This window comes from Rhincodon typus, chromosome 26 (assembly GCF_021869965.1).
Source record: "Rhincodon typus isolate 14 chromosome 26, sRhiTyp1.1, whole genome shotgun sequence".
Lineage (NCBI taxonomy): Eukaryota > Metazoa > Chordata > Chondrichthyes > Orectolobiformes > Rhincodontidae > Rhincodon > Rhincodon typus.
The window spans coordinates 8215955-8233591 of record NC_063357.1 but is presented as its reverse complement, the minus strand read 5'-3'; the positions used below and the strand labels follow the sequence as shown (position 1 = coordinate 8233591).

At 45.8% G+C, this 17637-nt stretch overlaps 1 protein-coding gene across 2 annotated transcripts in view; it reads right to left on the bottom strand.

The window, feature by feature from the left end:
• Positions 1 to 17637, bottom strand: part of nxn (nucleoredoxin) — a 185276-nt gene that overhangs the window by 37858 nt on the left and 129781 nt on the right. For both annotated transcript variants that reach the window (XM_048612648.1, XM_048612647.1), the window contains exons 4-5: positions 16300 to 16400; positions 10326 to 10432 (exon numbers count right to left, since the gene is read on the bottom strand). In XM_048612648.1, the coding sequence (XP_048468605.1) occupies positions 10326 to 10432; positions 16300 to 16400 (208 nt within the window). The remainder of the gene's footprint in view (positions 1 to 10325; positions 10433 to 16299; positions 16401 to 17637) is intronic.

Sequence of the window (17637 nt, the reverse complement as noted above, 5' to 3'; positions counted from 1 at the left end):
GAGAGAGAGAGAGAGAGAGAGAGAGAGCGGGTGGGTGCGTGCGTGAGAGAGAGAGTGTGGCACACATACAAATCTCACAGAAGACTAAGCCTCAGTCACAGTTGCAATGTTGTGTACACACAGTATGTAGACTCCTTAAAGCTGAACCCTTTTAAAAGGATTGTGCACGTGAAAAACATCTGCTGGCAGGTTATGACTAGGGTCCTCCATTTAATACCTCGGTTTTGTTACATCTACCTAAATGTGGTCAGACAAAGGTGTACTCTAGTTTGTAAGGAATTCAAGGTCCACTTATGGAAGTAGTCATTGAGGTCAACCCCATTAATGTCACAAATATAGTGAAAATAAGAACCAATGATATGGCTGCACCCCTGCGATGGAGGCAAGCATTGGTTCTACCAAAGTACTACATCACAGAGCAGCAAGAAAAAGTCCTGAATTTCCAATTTCTCCTGACTTCAGCCAAGTTAACAAGTAAGTGATACAATCACTGTAAATGAGTGAAACCATTTGCACCTATATACCAAAGAAATTAAACCAACGCATTTCAATGTGCAACTTCTTGCTTGTAGCTTATACTCATTAGTATCCCTGGCCCATGCTATCCCTGCAAATATTTCATTTGGTCCCATCCCTGTTATCTCAACCAATATCTGCTATTTGGACCAAAGGATAGTTTTCAAAGTTGAGAACAATCCATTGAAATGTGGATGCTGAAGCAATAACATCTCTCTCATTTAATGGTTAGTATCTCAAATGCAGTTGGCAAAAAAATGTCAGGATCATCCAAAAACCAGGCATGTTTAAAATCAATTCGAGTTGATTAAAATAAATACCTGGACAATTCAGCGAGGAGCTGCATTAGTGTGGTGTGGTGCCCGTCATTTCCTAAAGTTCTAGTAACCCTTGACCTGAGCCAACCTGTCTTCACCCAAAATGGCCCATGATCAATCTCAAAATTCAACCTGGCATCGGGTTGCCATTTTTGGGACAATGTCTATACAGTCTTTAACGCCTGAGAGTGTTACCAAATGAAAACCGCCACAAAACTGGGATGCGTGACCAAAGAGTTAAGGTTTTAAGCAGTGTCCAACATGAGCAGACGTGCTGAGAGGCTTAGGGAGGGTGCAGGCAACTGAAGGAATGGCCAGCAATTACCATTCTGAAAGTCTAGTGAGAAACAAAGAGCATAGATAACAAGCAGCCTACAACTCATGGCTCAAAGGCAACAGTGTGGAAGCCTGCAAGTAATTTGTCTGTTTGGAATAAAGATTATTTTAACAACTTGTCAACGTAGTCCTTGCGCAGAGCTAGTGCCTGCAATGTAATATCTGTAACTTCAGACATAATCCAACTTCAAAAGGCCACCTGTCCACAGTGACCATCTCGATATCTAATCTCTGACAATTAAATGAATCAGCGATGTATCAGTTGGCTAACCATCTGTTTGCGAAGGACCACCAAAAGGCAGTCCCAATGGGACTAGATGTTGCAGCACACTTCACGCTGACCTACACACTGAGGGACAGAGGCCTGCTCTCTGAGTTCACAGCAAGGGATTCAACACAGAATGCAAACTGAAGCTTCAACAGTTCCAGGTTGATAGTTTGGAGAGATGTGGGTGGGAAGAGAATGAAATTGAAGCCTCAAATTCTTTAAGCATTGGAACTGACCTGGTGGCTTAAAGATGAATATACAGACCTGCCAAAGGAGAGGAGATGAGGCAGGTATTAGATGTCAAACACAACAACACCTTCATTCTCACAGCTTCCAAAAACTTGCTTAGTCTCAGAGATGACATGCATTCAGTGTTTGATCTTACTGTCCAATTTCAGTTTGATGCCCATCCTAATTCAAATTCGGGAAACAATACTTGTACATGTCATCCCATCGGGAAATGTGAAGATGATTTCTGGGATCGTGGGGTGTCATGTTGACCTTGAGCTCCATAATTAGAAACAGGTTACAAAGCGTGAATGTGAGGGTAGGGTGGGGTGGGATGTTCTTCGGAGGCTTGGCACAGACTAAAGCTCTTTCCTCGCTGTAGGGAGTCTACGATTCTATGAAGACCAATCTGTTAGTTCCCCCCTCCTCCTCTGCCCTTTCCCCATCAACTAACAACCATCTAACTACTGTAATCACATTTTCCAGTTGTTGGCCCACAGCCTTGTATACCTCAGCATCACAAGTGCACATCTAAATATTTCTTCACAATTATAAGGGTTTCTGCCTCTCCCTCCCCTTACAGGCAGTGAGTTCCAGATTCACATCACCCTCTAGGTGAAAAAAAAATCCTCAAATCCTTTCTAAACTTCCTGCTCCTTTCCTTAAATCTATGTCCCCAGTTATTGATCCCACCAACATGGGGAAAAGCTTCTTCCTGTTTACCGTGTCCATGCCCCTCAGAATTTTAAACATCTCAATCATATACCCCCTCAGTCTCCCCTGCTCCAAGCAAAACAATCCCAGTCTGTCCAAACTCTCTTCATAGCTTAAACTCTCCAGCCCAGGGTACATCCTGGTAAATCTCCCCTGCTCCTTTTAAGTGAAGCCAGTACCCTATCTTGCTCACACCGGTTGTAAAGGTGCCTGGTAAAACAACTGGCCTGTTAGGATCAGTCCAAACGACTTGGGAAAACAGACAAAAATCCAGAAAAAAACTGCTGTCTGAACAGATACGTATGCCTGACCGCACAGGCCTCACAATATCAGTCTCAGCTCAGGAGCTACTCCCTCCTCCAAGATCACAGGGTTATTTATTTTTAAATCATTCGTAGGATGTGGGCCTCACTAGCCAGGCCAGTATTTACTGCCCATCCATAATTGCCTAGAGTGCAGTTGAGAGTTAACTACATTGCCAAGGGGTCTGGAGTCACATGTAGGCCAGACCAGGATGGCAGATTTTCTTCCCTCAAGGACCAGAGGGTTCCCCCCCTCTTTAACCATTGACAATGGTTTCATGATCATTATTAGATTCTTAATCCCAGATTTCTTTTATTGAATTTAAATTCCACCATCTGCCATGGTGGGATTTGAACCTGGGTCCCCAGAACATTACTGATGGATGGCCTGGTGGTAATACCACTAGGCCATCACCTCCCCTGAGCTAATCCTTCCCCAGTTAATCACCCTGCTCTAGGGTTTAGATACATAATCCAGGCCCACCCTCTCTTTTAGAGAAGGCTAAACAAGAGGTGTATTGAAGAGGAGATTCGAGCGCATGCAGAGGATCGGGAGGAACTGCTTCCCATGGGGAGGGTGAGGAACCCGATGCCAGTGAGTTAAAGGCAATTGGCATAAAACAAAGCAAAGGTGACACAAGGGAAATCTTTCTCAGGCTGTGGGCAACTCCCCCTCTGAGTGGTGCGGCCTCGCTGAAGGTCCGTGCACAGTGATCCAGGAGTTGACACCTTCACTTCAGGTTTCTCCAGCCACCGTTGTGCCTGGAATTTGGAAGCTGGAGAGATTAGAGGGAATGTAGGCAGTGAGCGGTTCGGATCCGGAATGTATGGTATGGTTATGGTCCCAGGAATGGCAGGCTTAACATACGAGGAACGTTTGAGGACTCTGGGACTATACTCATTGGAGTTTAGAAGGATGAGGGGCGATCTAATTGAAACTTACAGAATACTGAATGGCCTGAACAGACTGGATGTTGGGAAGATGCTTCCATTGGTCGGAGAGACTAGGACCCGAGGGCATAGCCTTAAAGTAAAGGGAAGACCCTTTAGAACGGAGATAAGGAGAAACTTCTTCAGCCAGAGAGTGGTGAATCTATGGAATTCACTGCCACAGAAGGCTGTGGAAACCAGGACATTGAGTACATTTAAGACTGAGATAGATAGGTTCTTGATTATCAAGGGGATCAAGGTTTATGGGGAGAAAGCGGGAGAATGGGGTTGAGGAACTTATCAGCCATGATTGAGTGGAGGAGCAGACTTGATGGGCCGAATGGCCTAATTTCTGCTCCTATGTCATATGGTATGCCACCAAATAGTACGGCAGGGGGCTTTCAAAGGGCATTGGGTAAGCCGCCTAGAGAGAAAACATTCGCAAAATGATGCAAAAAGGGCAGAGGAGGAGAGGAACTAACGGGATTGCTCTTCGTAGAGAGCCAGGACAAGCTGGAAGGATCGAATTGTCTCCTTCTGTGTGGTCAACCACTCCACTCACTACCAACACCATCCCAAGTCAAATGAAGCAGGATAGCCCAGGACTTTCTTGGGCTGCATTTACCTCATTGCTTGTAGCAGGTTACAAGATTTTACACAGAGGTTAATTTAAAAGGACAGCATTAAGAATGGTGGCTAGACACTGCAGCAGTTTATCTGAAAATTCTCAGCAGCAATGCATGTGACTTCTCAGAACGGCACCCTCTACGGTTTCTTCGTCACTTCCATAACACACTGGCTTCAAATAGAAAATATTCCAATTCTCCACAGGGTCTTGACAAGGCTCTGGCTGTGAACCAGGAAAATCACCTCCTGGATTTCACGGTTCAATTACAGCACTTTAAAATAAATCTCTGGCATGGATTATTAAAATTTCAGGGATTTACAGGGGAAGTTTATACTTACTGTTACTTACTGTTCAGCAGTGATACGGGACTGCTCTAGACTCCTGGGGCTGGATTTTGTTCTGGGTTCCTGACTCCAACATCAGGATTGTTTCCAGGTCCTGAACCCACAGGGTCACAGGTGGGGATGTTACATTGCACAGGCAAGTTATTCACCCGTCGTCCCTGTACCCGCTCTCCAAACAGACATCGTCACCTAACGCCAATCTCCTGCCTTTTCCCCAAATCCCTTCACGCCATTTCTATACAACCATCCGCTGCCCCTCTTGAACACCCCCAATGAACTCGACTCCATCGCATTTCCAGGCGTTGCATTTCCATGCCCCAAACTACTCACTTTGTGAGAAAGCTTTCCTCACTTCACCCTTGCTTGTTTCCACGGTTATTTTAAAGCTATGCCTTCTTGCTTTGAATGGGAACAGTTTCTCCTCTATCTACTCTGTCCAGCCCTGCTCACAGTGTTGAAAACCCCAATCAGCTCTCCTGTCAGCCTTCTTGTCTCCAGGGAGAAGAGTCCCCCGTCTATCCTCATAACTGCCATTTCTCATCCCCGGAACCACTCTTCTAAATCACTTCCACACTCTCTCCGATCCATACACATCTAGAACATAGAATATAGAACAGTGCAGGCCCTTCGGCCCAAAATGTTGTGCCGAACTTTTACCCTAAACCTAAGGTCTATCTAACCTCCACCCCTACCTTATACTATCATCCATATGCCTATCTAATAGCCGCTAAAGTGCCTCTCATGAGGCCGACTCCACTACCTTTTCCAGCAATGCATTCCACGCCCCTACCATTCTCTGAGTAAAGAACCTACCTCTGACGTCTCCCCATATCTACCTCCACTCACTTTAAAACTATGTCCCCTTGTAATAGCTACCTCTGCCCTAGGAAAAAGTCTCTGGCTGTCCAGTCTATCGATACCTCCGATCATTTTGTATACCTCAATGTCCTGTAACGTGATGCCCACAACGGTACACAATATTTCAGCTGAAGTCTAACGAGTATCTTATACACGTTCAACATCACCACCTTGTTACTCTGTTCAATGCCTCTATTAATAAAGCCCAGGACACCGTCCACTTTATTCATTGCTATCTACCTGTCCTGCCGCCTTCAGAGTTGATGGGTGCTGGGGAAATGGAGAGTTGGAGGAGGGGGAATGGAGAATTGGAAGCTGGGTGGAGAATTGGAGGAGCGGGGAGGTGGAGAGTTGGTGGAGAGGGTGGTGGCGAGAGGGCGGAGATGGGGGCAGATGGGGTGGAAACTGTAGGCATGGTATAGAGGAAATGGGGTAATAGAGAGAGAAAAAAAACCAAAGGGTGATTGAAGGCTGCACTTTTGGAAGGAAGGCAGTGCAAGGGAGCCACTGGTGTTGTGGAAATCACTGGACTAGTAATATAGAACCCAGGTGAATATTCTGGGGGCATGTGTTCGAATCCCAGCATGGAAGGCTGAATTACATGAAAATCTGAAATGAAGACTTGGTGACCATGTAGCCTCTGTCGATCATTGTAGGAATGCATTTGCTCCAATTGTGTCCTTTAGGGAAAGGATTTTCCCCCTGTCCTGGTCTGGATCCACACCCAAATGGGGATGACTCTAACCTGCCCTCTGGGCAATTACTGCTTCTCCAGCTAGTGATGCCCACTCCCCGCGGGCAAATAAAACAGAAAGAACTGAAATGTTTGTGCAGAATCGTGGGCTGCAGCTTCCAGGCCAAATGGGGAACATCACTCAATATTTTTCCAGACAAAACCCTACGGAAGAAGAGAAAGGAGGAGCTGGAAGAGGAAGATAACTGGGAAAAGTCCTGGATTTAAGTGTACTCATTCTCCTTCACATGTGGGTACCAGCTCTGGAGCACACTGAGTTCAATGTCACTTTTAAAAGGGAATTGGTTAAATTACAGCATTAACTCATAAGGAGGATTTTGGAGACTTTTTTTTAAAATCAAAAGTCATGGATTCTTCCTCAACATTGGGTAATGTTTCTAAGTGACCTTTTTAAAAATTCATTTGTGGGATGTGGGCGTCGCCGGCTGGGCCAGCATTTCTTGCCCCTTGAGAAGGTGGGGGTGAGCTGCCTTCTTGAACCGTTGCAGTCCTCCTGCTGTGGGTTGACCCACAATGTCGTTAAGGAGGGAATTCCAGGATTTTCACCCAGCGACAGTAAAAGAATGGCGATATATTTCCAAGTCAGGGTGGTGCGTGGCTCAGAAGGGAAATTTGGAGGTGATGGTGTTCCCATGTATCTGCTGCCCTTGTCCTTCTTGATGGAAGTGGTTGAGGGTTTGGAAGGTGCTGTCTGAGGATCTTTGGTGAATTTCTGCAGCGCATCTTATAGATAGTACACACTGCTGCTACTGAGCATTAGTGATGGAGGGAACGGATGTTTGTGGATATGATGCCAATCAAGCGGGCTGCTTTGTCCTGGATGGTGTCAAGCTTCTTGAGCGTTGTTGGGGCTGCACCCATCCAGGCAAGTGGGGAGTATTCCATCACACTCCTGACATGTGCCTGTAGATGGTGGACAAGCTTTGAGGAGTCAGAAGGTGGGTTGCTCACTGCAGTATTCCTAGCCTCTGACTTGCTCTTGTAGCCACTGTGTTAATGTGGTGAGTCCAGTTGAGTTTCTGATCCATGATGACCCCTGGACGTTGATGTTGGGAATTCAATGGTGGTAACGCTATTGAATGTCAAGGGGCAGTGGTTAGATTGTCTCTTATTGGTAATGGTCATAACCTGGCATTTGTGTGGCACAAATGTTACTTGCCACTGGTCAGGGAACAGCCCGACAGGATCCACCCTGTCCTTATCCCTCAGGGGTCTCGAGGATGCTATGTGCTACCACTTCCTGATGGATTTGTGGTCAAAGGTGTTTTCCTGTAAAAATATTTCCACGAAGGACAGGTGACATGGAATGGTCTAACTACTTGCAGTGTTCTGTGGCACAAAAGGTCAGGTCCATCCTTTGTAAATCCGGGGACAGGTAGAACCTCAGGACATAGTGACACTTGGTGCTTGTGTACTGAGGGTCTACACCCGACTTGATGCAGCCACACATAAAGGTAGACCCATCAGGATGAGGACAGCATTGGGTACGATCATGCCCCCTCCCCCGACCTTTATCCAAAGTTGTGTACATGGTGTCCCTGCAAACACGGTCCATCTTAGACCTCCAGATGACACGGAAGATGGTTCAGGTGAGTGCAACAGCTCAGGTTCTGGGAATGCACCACGTACAACAACAGAGAGTATGTCACAGTTGAGACCAAGTTTTTACACACAATGGAGAGGGTGTAGCCCTCCCATAAGCCTGGTATCTGCCTCATCTTGGCAACACACTCTTCCCAAGTTTTTGCGAACACGGAATGGTACAGCCTCAGAGGGGGTTGTGGATCTGGGATTTGGGGTTGACATGGAGGGGGGCTGCATGGCAAGGTAAATCCCCATCCCACCCCATCCCACACCTCTCCCCGTTCCTCTGCCTGTACAGACCGTACAAGGTATAGAATTTCTGGTGCAAAAGCACAGGAGGTCAGTAGGATTCTTCTGTTGGTGCACAGAAACAAAATATTTTAAATCCAAGTGTTCCAAACAAGAACAGACAAGTCTCCCACTGCTGCCAATTGGGTTCCTGTAGTTGGCTCTCGCTCTGTACCCACGCTCTTGCTCGAAGAATGGAGTTAGGTTTACACCGCACTCAGAGCACAAACAAAACACTGGTCTTTCAGTCAAACAAGTCCATACCAGGGTTTATCATCCACATGAGCCAGCAACTAACGATCAAAGCATTTCTGACCAACATCATGAGTCACTCCCACCTCATTGGAAGGCTATTTCCTGGCCATTTTAGAGAGCGATCAAATGCTTTGATCTGAAACTTTGGTGATCACTGACCTAATTTCAATTGCATTTTGTCAGAGGGTTGAAACAGTTTCACCACGTCACAGGTCAGACCCCTGCCCACCATTCCCCTTCTCACTGCACGTACCTTCATACAGCAGATTGCCCGACTCCATCCTGCCAGAAACACACAACAGCGGTTGCTTCCTTTGCGTGCTCAACCCAATGCCAGATCATTGCAAACACTGAGGTGAGCTGGAAGACTGTGCTTGACTGTGAACAGACAGTTCCAGCATCGCACTTGCCTTCTGAGCGTCATTGGAGCCGCGCCCATCCAGGGCAAATGGCGGGGTATTCCTTCTCACTCCTGACTTGTGCCTTGTAGATGGTGGACAGGCTTAGGGGAGTCAGGAGGGGAGTTATTTGCTGCAGTATTCCTGGTCTTGGACCTAGTCTTGTATTGATATGTCTTGTCTGTATTGATATGGTTGGTCCAGTTCGGTTTCTGGTCAGTTTGGTGAGCTCCCAGGATGTTGATATGCTAATGGCATTGACCGTCAAGGGGTGAGAGTTAGATTCTCTCTGTTGACTTGGCCGTCACCTGTCTTCCTCAAATTGACTCCAAACCCCAACCCCACCCCCACCGAACACTGAGGACTTTGTCAAGACAGTGTACCTCCAGCTTACTGCTCTTGATTTAGGTTGTAAGGAAAGCAATGACCAATATCTAACGAACACATAATTACAAGTACACCTTCAACACCAGTGGGCTGGAATATAAAGGGGTGGGGGAGGGATGCTAAAGCTGGGCAGAGCTCGGGTTAGACTCCAACTGCAGGAGGGAGGGGAATGAGAGCTTAAGATTAGAGCTAGGCCCTTCAGGAGTGATATCACAAAGCACTTTTTCACACCAAAGCCAGTGAAAATCTGGAATATTCTCTCCCCGGACATTTGTTGAAGCTGGGTTAATTGTGACCAATAAGACTGAGATTGACAGATTTTCCTTGGGCACAGGATATTCAGGGGCATGACGCCAAGGTGGGCCTACGGGGTTAAAATAATGACCAGGCTATACCCAACTGAATGATGGAACAAAAATACAGAGAACACTGCAGCAATGCAGCTCATCTGGCAGCATTCATGGAGAGAAAAATAGAGTTTTGCATTTGGTGTGACTCTCATGGCGGAATAGGCTTGATGGATCCCTCCCATTCCTATGTTATGGGCCAGTATTTTTATTCATTTATGGAATGATAGCATCTCTGGCTGGCCCTGCATTAATTGCCCAGACAGCAGTTAAGAGTCAATGCTATGGGTCTGGAGTCACATGTAGGCCAGCTTCCTTCCCTAAACAGCATTAGTGAAGCAAATGGGTTTCTCCCCCCACCAATCAGCATCAGATCCTAATTTCAGATTCTCATTGAATTCAATTTCCAGCATTTGCCATGGTAGGATTTGAACCTGGGTCCCCAGAACATCACCTGGGTTTCTTGGATAAGCAATCCAGTGATAATACCATTAGGCCATCACCTCCTCCAAGATGGAGCCCATTAAGAGATACTTCTACACCAAATGCACACTGGCAGGCACGATGAGGAAGCCATGAGTTCTATTTATTGCTTACATCACTCTGACCGACTATGGGCAAAGACAGACTGAAGCAAACTCCCTGTGCAGTTTTAAACAAAACTGTTGCACATTTTGGGTTCAAAAGCATGATGTGTGTGGAATTAACATTTTGAATCTTGGGATTCCCATAGCAAACCATACAACAGCTCCTCCACATATGTTCAGTTGAATCGACATTCGAGAGAAGTAAAAAGCAATTTAAACAAAGCAATATCAGACCGGAAAAGAGTTCCCATGGGGATTATGGTAATCAGGTTTTCTACAAGTACCTTGTATGCCAAAATTCCAGTTGAGCCGTGACCTCCTGGCTTCATCAGTGTATGGTACAGCTAACCAAGGCATCTCGTTAAAATACTGTTTAAAAGATTCTTCTGACCTGAGGGGGAAAGAATGGCAGCACTGAAACATTCTTGTATTTTTTACAAACCGTTATGAGTTAGCACATGGGGTTGTGGGGTGGAGGTATGACCTGGCCAGAGATCATAGAATTATAGGATCCCTACAGTGTGGAAACAGGCCCTTCAGCCCAACATGGACCTCAGAGCATCCCACCCAGACCCATCCCCCTATAACCCACACATCCCTGAACACTATGGGCAATTTAGCGTGGCCAATCCACCTAGCCTGCACATCTTTGGACTGTGGGAGGAAACCCACGCAGACACAGGGAGAATGTGCAAACTCCACACAGACAGTCACCCAAGGCTGGAATCGAACCTGGGGTCCCTGGCACTATGAGGTAGCAGTGCTAACCACTGTGCCACCATGCCGCCCAACTGTGCAACTCAGGAGGCAGTAGATGTTAAAACCACCATTGGTCTGTTTGGGATGCTCTTCAGAGGGTTGGTGCAGACTCGATGAGCTGAACGGCCTCTTTCCGAGCGGTAGTGGGGTTCTATGACTCTCTGCCATGTTCCCCGTGAGGGTTTTCCTCCTTTTCCAGCCGTTGCCATCATCACTATCCCTTCCTCCGCAGCACTTTACTCATCACTTCCCTCAGATAAAGCAACCAGTGCTGGGGCATATGAAAGCTGATGGCTGGGGGCAAAGGCACATGCCACAAAACAGCGCACGCCCACCTCCTGCCTGGTATTTATTCATTTAAGTGGCGCTGACCATCTGTCAAACCCCATCAGACTGCCAGTAATGTATTTAGCAGTGACACCAAACATCTATATTGGGATGGAGAGTGATGCCAGGCCCTCTGTACAGCTTCTCCAGCTTAAAACAGGGCACTCCTTGTCTGGTGACCTTTCCTCTTCAGTCCTGCTGTCAGCACAGCTACTGACATGAGACAATTGGAGACAGCAAATCATGAGGTTCTAGACTCGTCACTCTCAGCAATCGTCAAAGCTACAATTTCTTTATTTTAAAACAGCACAAAATGCCAGAGAACCTCAGCAGGTCTGGCAAAGAAACAGAGTGCTGAAGAAAGGCCATACTGGATTCAACTCCGTTTGTTTCTCTCTCTCTCTCTCTCAACCTGAGTTTCTCCAGCGCTTTCTGTTCTCATTTCAGTTTTCCAACGTCAATAGGAAATTATTATTATACTACTATAACTTATTTACTTTGGCCAGTTCTGGCAAAAGATCGATCTGTAATATCCATTCTATTCCTCTGTCCACAGGTGTTGCCTGACCTGCTGAGTATTTGCAGACTTATCTGTTTTTAATTCATATTTCCAGTCCCTGCAGGTATTCTCCTTCAGTAACATGTTTGCGTTCTTTGCCTGTCACATGACCATCCTGCTTTTATTTTGTACTATCATCTCTATTGACGTTTAATCTCTCCCGCCAACCATCCAGCCTTTTGTTACAGAGTCATACAGCACGGAATCAGACCCTTCGGTCCAACCACTCCATGCCAACCATAATCCCAAACTAAACTAGTCCCACCTGCCTGCGCTTGGCCCATATCCCTCCAAACATTTCCTTTTCATGTACTTATCCAAATGTCTTTTAAATATTATAACTGTTTTGGCATCCTCTTCCTCTTCCTCTTACCACTTCCTCTGGAAGTTCACTCCACACACGAACCACTCTCAGTGTAATAAAATTGCACCTTGTGTCCTTTTTTAAAATCTTTCTCCTCTCACCTTAGAAATATGCCCTCTAGTTTTGAACCTCCACACCCTCGGGAAAAGACCGTTGCTATTCAGCTTATCTATGCCCCTCGTGACTTTATAAACCTCTACATGATTACCTCTCAACTTCCCATGCTCCAGTTAAAAAAAAGTCCCAGCCTATCCAGCCTCTCCTTATAACTCAAGCCCTCCATTCCCAGTAACTTCCTGGTAAATCTTTTCTGAACCCTCTCCAGCTCAATAATATCCTTTGTTCTTTTCTGCCCTGCCCCCTTTTCTCCATCTTTGTTCTTGCTTAGAGCCTGTCTCATGTCCCAGTCCAACAGCAGATCAATGCCAGATGCTGCCAACAAATGTAAAGGCGCTTCCAGCATTTTCTGTCTACAGTTCAGATTTCTGCCTTTTGTAAAACCGTGACTGTGTTGTCTGTTCTTTCATTCACTTAGGTGTGCACCTCTGGCCAGGCCAGCATTTATTGTCCATCCCTAATTGCCCAGGGAATAGTTAAGAGTCAACCACATTGCGGTGGGTCTGAAGTAACATGTAGGCCAGAACATCTGCCCTGGCAGGGTTTGAACCCAGCTCCCCAGAACATTAGCTAAGTTTCTGGTTTAACAGTCATTGCCTCCCTATAATACCATAATACTTCAACTATTGTCACTGTTCAACAGAAAAGAGTGAGCATAATGACAGTAAAGCTTTCAGGGGTCAGGAAGTTATGGATTACGGAGCAAAGTTGGATTTGAGGTGCTGATGAGTGATGAACAGCCCACTCATTTGCTGGAAGAGCTTTGTCTACTGCAGTGTTGATGGAGCTGTGGCCCTACTAGCTCTTACAAGGGGCTGAGTGGCCTACTCCCAATCACACAGGGTTATGGGTTAGCTTTTCGTTATTCATGGAATGTGCACAATTGCCCAGATGGCAGCTTGAGAGTCAACGACCTTGCCGTGGGTCTGGAGTCACGTGTAGGCCAGACCAGACAAGGACAACAGATTTCCTTCCCTAAAGTTGAACCAGATGGGGTTTTACAACAACTAACATTAGAGCAGGCTAGCTCTTCATATTCCAGATTTCACCATCTGTTGTGGTGGGATTTGAATCCATGATCCTCAGAACATTAACCAAGGGATGTGGATAACTAGCCCAACGACATTATCACTACACCACTGGATGTTATGTGCACAGCTGCTGCTTATAGGCTAAGTCAAGTGTAGCCCTTGGGAAAGAAGCAGCCCACAAGTACTTAAGCTTCGACAACCCGGTCCTATTTGTGTGTTTCTATTCACCAGTTTGACAGGCTTGAATTTCTTGGGCCTGGAGATTTGGAAAAGCTTGTTTATTCACCCTGCTGCATCATGGGTACATAAATCCTGTCAGGATCTCTCAGCTTGACAGAGATACAAGTTAATAGTGAAAGCGTGTCTAAATGGTGCAGAATTGGAAATTTGTGGACTACAAGAACTGAAACCTCTAAGTGCCAGGGACTAAGTGGTCAGGTCAGGGAGGAAAATTGCCGTGTAACAAGATGGGTCTTGTTCTTTTCATTGTCTTTAGCCTCTTCCTTCTCCTTTTACTGGCAAACAACTAGTCCTTCTGGCAAGTAGGTCTTACAAGGGAAAGCCAAAATCCCAATGATCTACACATGGAATACAACACAAGGCAGGCTGAAACCTGACATTTAATAAGTATGTCTGTTGCTCAACAGCTGCCAAGTTATCTCAAAGCTGTCCAACACAGGAAAAAGCTTATGTTTATAATTAAAGTCACTGGTTATAAATACTTGCAAAAGAATGTGAGGACCAGTGTTGGCCTAATGCCACCCCCAATTCTGATCTGTGGCTTGCTTTCACTAAAATGTCAAACACAGGTAACAGACACTTTTTCTCTAAGTCTATCTTTTGCTGTCTCTCCTTCTCACACACAATAGGCTGGGCAACGGGATTACACATGACCTGCAACGTCAAGGGTCACAGGCATACAGGAACATCAGCACTTCCACATTCTCCTCCGTATTTCACACCTTGAATACATATTGACTTCACTCCCTCCACATCCCTGGATCAAAATGGTCGGGTTCCCTTGACAACAGCACTATGGGCAAACGAACAGCACCATTAAAGGTGGTTAGTGTTTTTGAACAGAGCGACCTAGGGATCCAGGTACATAATTCTTTGAAGTTTGCATCGCACGTAGACAGGGTGGTTAAGAAGGCGTTTAGCACGCTTGCCTTCATTGCGCAGACCTTTGAGTATTGGAGTCAGGTGGCACAGCACTGCTGCCTCACAGCACCAGGGACCCGGGTTCGATTCCACCCTTGGGCGACTCTCTGTGTGGAGTTTGCACATTCTCCCCGTGTCTGTGTGGGTTTCCTCCGAGTGCTCCAGTTTCCTCCCACAGTCCAAAGATGTACAGGCTAGGTGGTTTGGCCATGGGAAATGCAGGGTTACAGTGATAGGGCAGGGTGGGGGGATGCCAAACAGAAGGTTTATATGGACTCAATGGGCTGAACAGTCTGCTCTCACGTTGTGGGGTGATATGATCATAGTCTATTAGAAGGCATGTTGAGGGTGTGCAGGACGTTAGTGAGGGTTCTTCTAGAATACTGTGTCCAGTTCAGGCCACCCAGTTATAGGAAAGGTATTATTAAGCTGGAGAGGGTTCAGAAAAGATTTACCATGATGTTGCTGGGAATGGAGGGTTTGAGTTATAGAGATCGGCTAGGACTGTTTTTCACTGGAGCATAGAAGATTGAGGGGTGACCATGTAGAGGTTTATAGAATCATGAGGGGTTTAGACGAGTTGAATGGCAGGTGTCTTTTCCCTAGGGTGGGGGATTTCAAGACAAAGAGGCATGTTTTTAAGGTGAGATGAAATAGATTGAGAAAGGACATGAGGGGCAACTTTTTTTTACACAAAGAGTGGTTCATGTGTGGAATGAACTTCCAGAGGAAGTGCTGGACGCAGGTACAGTTACAACGTTTAAAAGACATTTGGATAAGTACATGAATAAAAAATGTTTGGAGGGATATGGGCCAAGCGCAGGCAGATGGGACCAGTTTAGTTTGGGATTACGGTCAGCATGGGCAGTTGGGCTGAAGGGTCTGTTCCTGTGCTGTATGACTCATTCCCTACCACATTCTCAAGGACAATAAATTCCTGTCATGGTAGTCATACACATATGAGAGGATGACAATAAATATCACAAGTGGGATTGGTGACAGCCAAAGTTTTGGATCGAGTAAGCATTAGGTCTTCTACCAATTGATAAACAAGTTCTGCCATACTCTACAACAGAGTTCACGCCTAACTGGCCTTCCTAGCCTGGCCAGGAATCCTGACACTGCAGCGCCTCGAGATAAATTGAAAATTCTAAACATTAAGCAACAAGTTTTAATTGAAACTGTCAAATGGGAGAACAATGTGTTGGATGGTGGATGGACCATAGAGGCTCCTCTCACAGCAGAGGAAACTAAAGGGAGATGTGACAGAGGTCTTTGGATTCATGAAGGAATAGATTTGAGTGAACAAAGAGAAACTGTGACCAATGGGTGAGGCAGTCAATAAACTAACCCTAACCCTGTCCCAAATGCTAACCCTAACTCTATCGCTAAGGTTGGGTATGTTACGTTGGAGAAAAGACCCAATTTCGATCTCATCTCAAATGTTTCAGGTCTTTCTGTTTGACAGGCTTGAATTTCTTAGGCCTGGAGATATGGAAAGGCTTGTTTACTCACCCTATTGCATCATGGGTAAATAAATGATGTCAGGGTCTCTTAGCTTGACAGAGATACAAGTTAATAGTGAAGACGTGTTTAAATGGCGTTGTATTGGAAGTATGAAGGGACACATTATGTCGGTCACAAGAATGGAAGCCTCTAAGTTGTAGGGACTATTCGATTCAAAGGGAAGGCCGGCTGATGGCTGTTCTGATGGCAGTTGAAGAGCGAAAGCCGGATGTGAAATCACAACCTGCTGTAGGATTTGGGCCTAAAAGGATTCACACCTTTCTCTGAAAAATTGCAAGGTGTTGAACCTCCACGAGAGTGCCGCCCAGGCAGAAACACACTCTCGGTCAACCAAACGGGATGTCATAGAAGGAGCCGTGCTGCTGGAAGAGCTTTAACACTGACCCGATCAGAAAGAACGGAATCTACTTTACCTGTCAGCGCTGACAAAAACAATCTCAAACTTCTGTCCCATCTCTTTGATTTTTCGATACGTCTCCACGAGAACCCGGGTGAGGCTTCTGCAAGGGGGGCACTGTATTCAAAAGGACAGGATTAACAAGGCAAGCAGATAGGTTCTGGTACTCTTGTCTTCTGCACCAAAACGCCACACGCTTTCTTACAGCATGGTAATAATTAGAAACACTTCCACAACACTAATACATCTCATTTATCCTCTTATTTTTAAAAATTTTCTGTAACTCCCAACATCTGTTAAACACACCGCCTTGTCCTGGGGTCTTGTATTTTCATTATATTAATTAGCCCCATTGGAGGACTAACCCAGCGGGGATTTCTCAAAGGGTTTCGGATTGTGCTGGAGCATGTTCAAGTCCAATCAAACCTTTTCCTCCTCAGCTCCTCTCTCTAATGTACTTCCCAAAGGCGCTGACCCTGTTGTACGTTTTTGTTTTCAAAGAGGGCACTGAAAGTGGTTTTGGCAGTCCGGTTCGCCAAAGCAGCGTCGCACGGTTATTAGGATGTAAAAGTGGAGCAGCAGGTTCATGGTGTTTTTGAGTTTTACTCAAGAGAATTGTTTCGATGCAGCCTCCCTCTCTCGCCCTACATAAACGTCGGCCCATCAAAAACACCGGTGTCCATACGCTAGCTTATGGAGCTGATGTGTTTTACAGCAATCCAGTAGTTTCAAGGTAACTGTTATGGGTACCAGCACTTTACTTAAATAATTGCACTCAAAATTCCCTCACTGCTATGACGAGATTTGAACTCAACCCTGGAGTATCAATCCAGAATCCTAGGCCAATTTCCAGGGGATATGGATTCAACTCTCACCATGGCAACAGGTGACATTTGAATCAAATAAAAAACAAAATCGAATTAAAAAGCTAGCTCAATCGTGACTACATAATCATTACTGATTTGTTGTTTAAAAAAAACCCATCCGGTTCACTTAGAGTCATACAGCACGAAAAAAAAACTTAGGGAAGGAAATCTGCCATCCTTACTCAGTCTGTCCTACATGTGACTTCAGACCTACAGCAACGTGGCTAACTCTTAACTGCCCTCTGGGCAATTAGGGATGGGTAATAAATGCTGGCCTGAATGGTAACACACACACACACACACACACCCTGTTAATGAATAAATAGATAAGCAGTCTCCAGATCTCTATTCCAGGCCTCTGCCTTGCTAATCCAGTAACATTATCAACATGAGATAACAAGGTGTAGAGCTGGATGAACACAGCAGGCCAAGCAGCATCAGAGGAGCAGGAAGGCTGACGTTTCGGGCCTAGACCCTTCTTCAGAAAC